At 42.9% G+C, this 11,089-nt stretch overlaps 2 protein-coding genes across 3 annotated transcripts in view; one reads left to right on the top strand and one right to left on the bottom strand.

Annotated features, from left to right (window-relative positions):
• Nucleotides 1-1,056: 1,056 nt before the first annotated feature.
• On the bottom strand, nucleotides 1,057-2,094 carry LOC148891913 (uncharacterized). Its single transcript, XM_089008617.1, has 2 exons — nucleotides 1,307-2,094; nucleotides 1,057-1,224 (listed from the first exon to the last, which is right to left on the bottom strand). Exon 1 carries the CDS (start codon nucleotides 2,027-2,029, stop codon nucleotides 1,382-1,384), a length of 648 nt encoding a protein of 215 aa, XP_088864743.1. The 5' UTR covers nucleotides 2,030-2,094; the 3' UTR covers nucleotides 1,057-1,224; nucleotides 1,307-1,381.
• A 1,418-nt stretch (nucleotides 2,095-3,512) lies between these two features.
• The window catches only part of pth1r (parathyroid hormone 1 receptor), a 96,731-nt gene continuing 89,154 nt past the window's right edge, over nucleotides 3,513-11,089 (top strand). The window contains exons 1-2 of one of the 2 annotated variants that reach the window (XM_089008876.1): nucleotides 3,513-4,503; nucleotides 5,936-6,100. In XM_089008876.1, coding sequence (XP_088865002.1) covers nucleotides 6,098-6,100 — 3 coding nt within the window. In that variant the 5' untranslated portion in view covers nucleotides 3,513-4,503; nucleotides 5,936-6,097. The remainder of the gene's footprint in view (nucleotides 4,504-5,935; nucleotides 6,101-11,089) is intronic. The other variant, XM_089008875.1, reaches the window with a different exon arrangement.

Raw genomic sequence — 11,089 nt, 5'->3', positions numbered from 1 at the left:
TGGAATATGAGTTAAGTGGTAAAATCCATTTTGTCCATCTTAAAGGGCAGCCATTTTGCAATTTTCTATCAACGGAAAATGAAAGTTGTTCCGTTACTTTGGTCTTTACCAGTAACAATTTGCAAGGTGGTGGTGGTGGGCCAAAAAAAGGAGTCAGGAGAGAGGAGCTGAGTGTATTTGACACATTGTATTAAATAAAGAATGGCAGGAACAGAATGTAAAACAAAAAAGTCATCAGAACAAAAAGGTCCAAAGTGACAAAAAAACGATGACTAAAAAATGACTGAAAACTAAGCAAATCAGACAGGACAAAACAAACCTGACTGAAACAATGACCCGACACTGAGTGGTCATACCAGGAGTCCTTTAAACTGCCACTGATTAAAACGACCAACATATTTGCAGCCCCAGGCTGGGCCCTAAAGTGCACAACCATTGGTCGCAAACCGAAACATGACATTTCCTGAGCCTTCTGTACTGTGATGTCATATTTTTTCCCAGACACCACCCTTACAATGGAATAGATCGCGTGTCAAAGTCAAGGGCTGGGGGCCAGATCTGGCCTGCCACTTTATACATATTGGCCCGCAAAAGCAAATCAAACATGTCAAGTGTGATGATGCTTGCTAAAGAACAAACCAAATTTTCAATATGGCATATGTAAACCACAAGAACAGTTATTTACTCGTGACTTCTGATTTGAAAATAATTAATTCATTAATTTACTGTGCACTATGTATGTAATATGTGGAGATTAAACATTCAAATGATTTCCCCAAATTCAAAATGGCCCTCAAGAAGAAACCCTAACTACAATGTGACCCACACCAAAAAAATGAATTAGGCACCCTTGGAATAGATCAATCGGATTCATGTCATTCCCTCTAGTGTAGTCTACTGCAAACGTTGCTCACAGTCAATTCATTTATGTTAGCGTGTAAACATGACAAATGTTGAATCGGTTTTGACCAACTATGCTAATATTTGATTTTTTTCCCGTTTTAGTTTGATGGTTCTCTTTATTTGTAAGTAGGTTCGTTGTCAGATCTCCCAGGCAGATGATGCGCAGAGCTTGATCGTGGCGTAGAGTCGAGCAAGTCGTGCTGTGAAACTCCGTGCGATGCTGAGCAGGTCTCTGCGAGCGGTGCGTCTGTCTGGGTCTGAGTCCGAGATGAGTCTGAATCTCCCTGTCCCACGACAGCTGCTTTTATACCATTGTCAAGCCTGTGATATGCGTCAGGGTGAGACGCACATCAAGGAGATCAAGGAATTGAAAGACATTAAAGCTTAAAGCTGCGGTGCGCACCGGTGACGCCACAGGGCTCCCCTCCTGGATCCGAAGTCGGGGAAATCGACGCAGGAAAAAACGAGCTGGACACACTCAGAAGAGCCGGTAGGAGGCGAGACGTTCTGGGAAATGCACACGTCTGCCGCTCCGGGTCATTCGGCCACACGGAGAGGCCAGGCACGAAGAAGGTCGATCACCGGACACGGGGGACGTCGTTGGTGGGGTGGCCGACGTCGATGTTCGAGAGCACGGCAAGGTGTGCTCTACGACTGCCGGTTTGAGTCGGTCGATGGAGACTGTATCCTCGCGGCCGTTGATTTGAATCCGGAACGTCTTCTCACCGCGGGAGAGGACGGGATACGGGCCATCATAAGGGGGCTGGAGGGGCTTACGAACCCGATCACACCGCAGGAAGGCATGCGTACATGTTAGGAGTGCGGGATCAACGTGCGTCGGCTGGTACGATGTTCGCGGTGACTGGGGCCGCAGAGCCAGCGCAAACTGCCGGAGGCGGGTGAGCAGATCATTGACGTCAGCAGTCGTAGGGTCGGTCGGGTTGAGCAGCTCACCAGGCAGGCGTAAACTGGTGCCATATACCAGCTCTGCTGGAGTCGAGTTGATGTCGGGCTTTAGCGTGGAGCGGATGCCCAACAACACCAGAGGCAGGTTATCCACCCAGTGTTCGGCATTGTCGGCAGACATCAGGGAGGCCTTCAGTTGACGATGGAGGCGTTCCACCATGCCGTTCGCAGCTGGGTGATAGGCAGTCGTCCGGTTCCGTTGACATCCCAGAAAATTGCACAGCTTGCCAAATAGTGCAGACTCGAACTGAACTCCACGATCGGTGGTGATGGTCTTCGGTGACCCAAAGCGGGCGACCCAATGTTGGAGGAACGCACCGACAACAGCTTCGGACCCGCAGTCGGACAAGGGAAGGGCTTCGCACCATCGAGTGAAGCGGTCAACGCAAGTCAACAAGTACCGAAAGCCACGGGAGGGGGAAAGGGGTCCGACAAGATCTATATGAACGTGACTGAACCGGGCATCCGGCGTGTCAAAAATTCCCATGGGTGACTTCGTGTGGCACTGGACCTTTGAGCGTTGACACCGTAGACAGCCGCGCACCCAGTCTCGCACGTCTCTTTGCAGTCCCTTCCAGGAAAACCTTTTCGCCAGCATCTTGGTCGTGCCACGAATTCCAGGATGAGAAAGACTGTGCAGAGAGTCGAACACCTTCCGCCGGAAAGAGTCGGGAACCAGTGGTCGAGGGACGCCGTCGGACTGGACACACAGGATTGTGCAGCCAGAGTTATGTAGAGGGACAGCGATCGCATAGTGGAATTTGGTGATCTCCTGGGTGATGCCACGGTTGACGAATTGGGAGTCCACCACTTGGAACCAGAGGTCCATGTCATTGTGCCAGGGGGGGGGGAAGTTTGAGGGAGACGGCGGAAATCTGGTCTCTTTCCATTCGGAGAGTTGATTGGACTGAGGAGGAGGGAAAAAAATGCTCCTGGCTGGCTCGCCAATAAAGAGTTTGATGGTTCTCTTTATTTGTAAGTAGGTTCGTTGTCAGATCTCCCAGGCAGATGATGCGCAGAGCTTGATCGTGGCGTAGAGTCGAGCAAGTCGTGCTGTGAAACTCCGTGCGATGCTGAGCAGGTCTCTGCGAGCGGTGCGTCTGTCTGGGTCTGAGTCCGAGATGAGTCTGAATCTCCCTGTCCCACGACAGCTGCTTTTATACCATTGTCAAGCCTGTGATATGCGTCAGGGTGAGACGCACATCAAGGAGATCAAGGAATTGAAAGACATTAAAGCTTAAAGCTGCGGTGCGCACCGGTGACGCCACACTCACAGTCAATTCATTTATGTTAGCGTGTAAACATGACAAATGTTGAATCGGTTTTGACCAACTATGCTAATATTTGATTTTTTTTCCCGTTTTATCTCAGCAAATAAGTGACGACGTCTTGATGTTAAAATTTCAATTCCTAATCAAGAGAATGCTTTAAATATGGGATCTGCATTCTGTCTCTGTAATTCAGAGTTACAAGATGCACCCTTTGAGAGTGTGAAGGGGGCGAGGCTGTTGGTCAGGGCTGGGCCAAAATGTTGAATGTACAGTTTGTTTGAGGGGCTGAGAAAATATGTCACGTCGCGAGTCGTGGTTTTTACTCCATTCGAGAGCAGAAACCAATGAGCGGCTACTACCTGCCTCTTCTGCTTCCCTCCTCGTCCTCCCCTTTTCCATGCCCACAAACTATCGTCTTCGCGAGTGCCGAGCGAGACTTGCAAGCGAGCAAGACTCTCTGACACGTCTGGAGCCATAAACGTAACTTTTATTCGTGCGCGTTTCTTGGGCGTACACCGCGACCTTCTTTTTTGGGGTGGGGAGGGGGCGTGGGGTTTCGTTCTCTCTTTTTTCTGTTTCTAGGCGGAGATAAATTGAGATTTCTCTTTTGAGAGGATTGTTGTACATTCTGCCCCACGTGGAGGACGCGATGACGCCTCGCACATTGAAGCGTAAAAGTGGTAATTATTGAGAAATATTTTGTTGTTTTTAGCAATGGGGATCCAAGCAAGTACCGCCGATGGTTACCACCTTGAGTGACACCACCTCCAACAGGCCCCCTCCCTCCAAGAACCTGGCGCTATTGTTAATTTGACAACGTTTCCTTTGGAAGACGTGGCTGGAATAAAGCGTCATGACTCCAAGTCTGAGGGGGATTTTTTTCCTAAAAAAGACCTAAAAATATAGCTTCGGCTTTTCTATTACTCTACAAAGACTCATTTGAACTTCCCACCGCAGGAGGCAGAGCGACATAAATAGTGCTGACATGTGGATGTAATTTCACGAGAAAGAGAGGGAAGGGGGGTTTAAAAGACACACATGCAAAAAAGTGTGTGTATGGGGTTGGGGTGAATAAAGTGAGCACTGCTGAGCCTATAAGCGTTCAGATGATAGGAAATTAAAAGACCGGCTGGATTACAGAGCATGAACAGCACCAGTCGACAGATGGAGTGAAAAAAAAACAACACACTCCACTTTGAAGCGGAGATTAAATCACTCAAATCCAAGCATCATCAGCATCTTTTGGAGAACCTGGTGAGGACTCCCTTGAAGAAGTGACTGCAGCAGCTCAGTGATGGGCTCCACTGTGCTGCTCCACAATCTGGATTTGCTTCTCATCTCTCTGCTCTGCACTTTCTGCCTGGTAAGAACACCCACCTACCCCATACACTCTGACGAGCTTGGTGGAATAATGTGATGTTGATGTCGCCTGCCAGGGCTGCTTTCACATGATGCATTTCCCTGTCAGATGAAAAACATCAGGGTGGAGGGGCAGCAAGCGTGCAAAATACTTGTTGGACACTTAATTAGGGATAGCCTTCATTAGGAGCAAAAGCTGCATTTATCCACATATTGTCGTTACCATGCATACATTAAAGATCTCTTCAATATAAACATTAGGGCAATTTTCAATGACTACAAAACTTGAAATGCAAGGGTGAACCAGGAATGTATGGCTGCCTTGATGATGTACCGTGCGACAAAGAAATCATCAGGTTTGCTGCAGAGAATCATTTAATTAAAACACTTCAATTGATCTCCAAAAATAAAATTGTATTCTTGTTCATCATCCTTTGTAAAATAAAACCAGTAAAAAATATGTTCTTCCCTTTACAGACGGTAGAAGGCAGAATTAATCTGTGTACCCACCTGTTGCCATTTATACAACCGTCAGACACACACATTGGGTTGCACGGTACACCGATAGTTAGCCTTGAACGAGTTGGAAAAGTGTTCTACTGTATGATTATTGTTTTCAAGGTCTTCATTTCACATGTTTTTTAAACACACAATTTATCTGCATTTATCTTGTCCTGAAATATGTAGTTTTAATTTATTTGGTTTTTGCTAAAATAAAAGCAAATATAATATTATTTAAAATGAAACACCGAAAATAAATATTTTAGCAGGTTCAGTGTTGCGATTCATATTTTTCCCCCATGTATTTATGATAATTATTATTTTTGTTGGAACAAATGTCTTCTGATGCACTGCTGTATTACTGGGTGTCCCCAAGAAAAGAAAGTAATTATTTCAGACTGGCTGTTTGTAAACAGAATTGTTTTTAAGTTGAAACGCACTCAATCTCATTCTACACAAGTGTAATTACAAGGCCAGTGGGCAAAATTGTGTTACAGCTGAATATTTGAAGTTTGTGAGCACAAGGTTTACACCTATACTTTCCATCTGTCTCACAGCTTTCTTCCTTCAGTGATTCTGACCCGACTGTGTTATTGGTCACCTTCATAAGGGTAAAACTGGAAAGGTTGACAATTTTGACAAGTGTAGACCTATCGCCCGACCAGCAGCGATGTCACAATTTATCAAATGTACTAATAAACATTTTGGCTTAAAGGCAATGGTGGGGGCAGATGTGAATGTATGTACTAAAAGATATCACTCCAAAATGCGAGAGATAAAATTAATCATTTTTAATTTATTTATTTTTTTTAGCATCGGACAGGGTGAATCCGTGAAAGTTTATTATGGAACTGAAACTGAATGGTGTTCCCAAAACATTGTGGGGTTTATAGACTGCAGTTTAATTGAGGACATTGTGTGTCTGCACCTTTTAGTGTCAAGCTGAGATGGAATTTCGTCCCCATTTGTATTCAACTTGTTCATGGATCAACCCTCAACTTGTAAAACTGGTTGCCTGGCTGGAAATTTGGTCAAGCGTCACACAGTCCTAGCACCGCCGACACCGACAGCAGCCTTTTCATATATGTGCAGACTATATGGTGAGCACGATGGCATCAAGTACGACCATGTGACTGAAAATGTGCTTATCATGTGGAGTACTAAGGAGGACATGACACATGAAGTCTCTTGATTTTTAATGGTCCAATGCATTGCTAAATGTGTTATTGATCAAGTGGAATATATTGGATTCTAGATTTGATATGCTGAGGCTAATCCATGTGTTTAATGTTTTATGCGCTGGTGATGTGGAGTTGACTGTCAAAATCTTGTTGTCCACCTCTGTGGACAACCTGCCACTGGGCATCTTTACAAATGAGCGATCATGCATCGAATGCAAGTGCGACTGAGATGTTTATCTATGTGTAAGTGAACACTTTGCAATAGACAGGTTCATTTGAAGGCCAGAAGGAAATGTCTTTTCATGAAATCTTGATGTCTTACACAGACATTGGATTTAGTATAATACCATGCCAGTCAAACATGTGGAAACGCTGCACCGGTCTTTTTAGTGTGCAAATGTAAAAATGTTCTTTGAGTCTGTCTTTTTGAATCCATAACCCAAATTGAATTGAATCGAATTGCCATTTAAGACTGCAGATAAACAGATGCATGTTGTAGTGTGATGGTGAAGAAAGGAAGACCAAAAGGTGTCACTCGCCAAAGTCAATCACATGCCACAAACCACCCCATCCCAAACACACTTATCAACGTTTTAATTCCATGGAGAAATTACAAGATATCAACATGTGCCACATTATGCAGTTTTGTTTGCAATTTACCTTTGGAGCGAATTCTATGTGTGGAAAGAGGAGGAGTAGGGAGAAGTTATGATCGAGAGGGCCCAACTGATAAAGATTTTCTGAGGCCGATGCCAATGGCAGTTTTAAACAGCAAACAAAACACTGTTTACTAATTAATCGTCTCACCGTCCATCCCTCCATCTATCCGTCCATCCATCCATCCGTCCGTCTGTCTGTCTGTCTGTCTGTCTGTCTGTCTGTCTATCTATCTGTCTATCTATCTATCTATCTATCTATCTATCTATCTATCTATCTATCTATCTATCTATCTATCTATCTATCTATCTATCTATCTATCTATCTATCTATCTATCTATCTATCTATCTATCTATCTATCTATCTATCTATCCATCCATCCATCCATCTATCTATATTCTAATATTCTAAGGTGGAATTTAATGCTGCATGTCATAATTGTGAGGTAGACACACTAGTCTCTGGACTAGAGGGTCACTCCACTTACTCATTCACTGCCAGTCGTGCAAAATGGGGTCCACCACAGTGCCAGGGTTTTTGTCATTGTCACTCGAATTCCAGGACCCACGGAATATTGAGTTTCAGGACTACATAAACATTCAATGCAGCATAAGAAACCTTAGACTGTCTTCTTTCACCAGAAATTCTTAATTCCTAAATTTTATGGGCCTGAAGTTATATGAGCTTAAAATGAGGGTGGCTGTCTAAAATACAATGCAATACATACATATTGGTTTATATAGCGTTTGAACAATAGCTGAAGCTGGAACAAAGCGCTAACATGGAAAAAGGGAAATGCTGCGCCCCTATGGAAGGGAAAAAACATTGCCAGAGGTTTGCCCAGCACTTTATCTGCACCCAAGCTAGAAAAAATGAAACCCGAACAAATTCGAGAATGGCGCTCTATTTAATATTTTCAATTCCCAAATACATTGGAGAATAGCAGTGAATGAGTTAATCTTCCGATTAATTCGAAAAATATCTCAGCAAATACATAAGGATTCCCCCCCCCAATTCCTTTCAACTGGAGTCACTTATAAGTGGGTCTTCACAATTTCTGTGTCGGCCTGGTCTCCATATCTACCGAATTATTGATCCTCCAAAGTGATCGAGGCAGAATAGGCATCAGAATGATTTTTACCTGAAACTTCTCATCTTCAATGACTTCCTCTAACGCAGTGGTGTGAAAGTCAAGGCCTGGGGGCCAAATCTTGCCCAACACATCATTTTAACAGGCCCGGAAATCAAGCATGTCAAGTGCCGTGATGCTTGCTCAAGTCCAAAATAAAATTTCTCATTGTTCCATGTATTATTATTCATTATTATTGACTTCAGATTTCATAACTAATTATTCATTAAATTGTGACACGTTTTGTATGTAATATGTGGATGAGATAAAACATTCTAATGGTGTCCTCAGATTCAGAACGACCGTCGAGAGGAAACCGTAACTACAATGTAGCCCGCGGTAACAAATTAGTTTGACATCCCTGTTCTAACGGTTCAGAGTTCAGCTTGGGAGCACTGCCGGGTAGGCACGTGCTCAGGAATGTATCAGAAAGGATTCGGTGGCCTGAGTGTTTTTCCTTCTTCTTCTTCTATGCTACGGTAGTTAATGCAGGCCGACAATCTAATGGAGTAGTCTTCTCGCTTTTGAATATCACCGGCGCTTCGCGGAGATGTGCTCTATCGGTGTCGACGTCCCACCCACACAATTAAAGCCAACATCAGTGAGGTGTACCTGCGTTTAGCTCTGGCTGCTTGCTCAGGCTTCTTCCCTGATATTTTCCTTTTCCTGAGCCGTGACCAACAGAAGTAAGAAAAAGAGAGACATGGAGGCATAAGGATGCCAAAGCAAAGAGTGGAAAGTCTCCGTCTGTTTTTGTAGATAGAACACAAAGCTTTCTCAATTTCAACGCTCTGCTTCCCAACTAATTAAAGCCGCTCCTAATGTTTTTTTTTTTTTCAATGCGCCAATTTCTTTGATAGGTCACCAAGTCCCTGTTGTCGATTTGAAATGAATGTCATTTTCAACCCGTAATTCTTTTGTATGCATCTCAAGCTTTGCTTACTGAAAAGCATAGAAGGCTGACAAAATGTTCACATTGACAAAAAAGTCATAAATCTGGGCGGTTGGTGTAATGAGACCGAATGACGGGGATGATGCGTAGCGCTTCGGTTGGAAGCGAAAATTTGTGAGGACGTTGAACTTTATGCAGCTGGGCGTGATTGTTGTGGACATAGTGTCGCGATCTGCGAGATAGTCAATGGTTGTGGATCCAAAAAAAGCAGGGAGGAGGGAGGAGCAGGGTGTATTTGACAAATTGTATTAAAATAAAGTCAGCAGGAAAAAAATCTAAAACATCAAAATCATCAAAATAGAAAGGTACAAAGTATAAAAGAAAACCATGAGTAAAAACCTGCCAAGATGAAACAAACCGGACAGGTTGAAACAAACACAATGACCTGACATGGAATGGTCGTGCCGGGAGTCCTTTTAACTGCCACTGATTGGAACGAACAACACCTGTGTAGCTGCAGGCGGGGCCGACAATGCCACCCGTTGGTCGCCTACCAGAACGTGACAAAGTTTCAAGCATGATTCCAATTGGCATGTTTGTTGACCTGTCTGGATAATGAACATGAATAGTCAAGATGTTCCGGATGGACAATAGATAAAATGCGCCCTGGCAGATGTGCTGAAGTGGCTGAAACAACACTTGGTAAGATTTATATTTAATATATTCAGAATGGTGATATTTTCAATACATGACATATGTTGACCGTGAAGTAGGGCGATCGTTTTACGACAAGAATCTAAAGAAGTTCTCGTCTAAGAATACATGATTGATTTTTGAAATTATGAAATAACAATATGATGGAAAAATATTTTAAGGGAATAAAAGCACAAGATTGAGAGGAGAAACATTGTTTCGGAAAAAATGTTTTTCATCACAAAGCTCATGTTTTGAGTCAAAATATGAGGCAGAAATGATGATGAGTTGTATAGTTGTATTTGTGCGGCATTTAAGTAAAAAAAAGTTTTTTCAAGGTAGATTTATGAGAAATAAAAAAATTTAAGCATATGTGGTGAAAAATAAGTAGTAAATTGAAACGTTGCTAGACTTGGAATGACCACAGTGCAGCAGGAAAATAAAATTGTACTTTGCAATACATGGGAAAAAAAATACAACAATAGTTCTCGGGTTACAAAGACAAAAAAAACATTAATTTTAGAAAAAGACAGTGTTGTACTTCTGACAATAAAGTAGTAGTTGCAATATTATTGTAATGGACATTTCCGATATTACTCAGGGAAAACCAATTCATCAAGAAAAATAATGAGTATTATGTGAAAAAAAAAATCTATGGAAGGAGAGCAAATTTAATCAGAATAATTTCACAAAATCAATGTCATCAAAGGACAACTGTGACGATTAATCAATTAACCAACAAATGATTGATTATGAAATGAATCCACAACTCTTGGTAATGTATTCACTGTTTATAGTCCAGATAGTTGAGTGATTAGCACATCAACTTAACAGGGCAGAGGTACCGGGTTCAATTCCAGCTCCTTTAGTGGAGTTTACATGGCCTGCGTGGGTATTCTCCGGGTGCTACGGTTTTCTATCACATTCATGACAGGTTGATTGAACACTTCAAATAGTTCCTAAGTGTTCGTATGTGCATGGACGGTTCTTCGACTGTGTGCTACCTGTAATTTGCTGGCAACCGGTTCAGGGTGCCCCCCCCCCCCACTACTTCCTGAGACACCTGGGATAGGCTCATGATGCAAGGAGGGCATTTGCTCTTCATTTTTACCCATTTCCAGACTTGTTGAACAAAGGGATGGAATTTTAAAACAATGAGGTTTTTTTACATCCAATTTGTCCTTTAACAAAAAAAAAAAACAAACGTAAGGTACAGATAAATATATTCTAATTGGTTTATTGAAATATTTGCCAACAGAAGTGAGAGGATTTCATTTGAACTTTCTCTAATGCAAAAAGATTCAGTGCACGTTTTCATTTTTCTCCTGACCTTGATCGTGAATCGCTCTTCATCACAGCACCCTTTTAGCAGAACATAACCCCGCCAGCTCCACATGGATCCTTTTTTTTCAAACCTGACTTTCATCACACCAAGCAATACCAATTGGCAGTGACCAATCGACTCACTTCTGATCTTCACCAAGAAGCACTTCAGGATTTCTTGCCTCCATTTAGAGGACATCACATGCATGTCAA

The sequence above is a fragment of the Hippocampus bargibanti genome, linkage group LG11, assembly GCF_051943395.1.
Source record: "Hippocampus bargibanti isolate YZ-2025 linkage group LG11, ASM5194339v1, whole genome shotgun sequence".
In the NCBI taxonomy this organism is placed as follows: domain Eukaryota; kingdom Metazoa; phylum Chordata; class Actinopteri; order Syngnathiformes; family Syngnathidae; genus Hippocampus; species Hippocampus bargibanti.
The sequence above is the reverse complement of the archived record's forward strand: the minus strand, read 5'-3'. Positions and strand labels throughout refer to the sequence as shown.

Bases quoted from the DNA above. Each gene is read 5' to 3' on its own strand.
- LOC148891913 (XM_089008617.1), bottom strand. From the start codon at position 2,029: ATGGTGGAACGCCTCCATCGTCAACTGAAGGCCTCCCTGATGTCTGCC.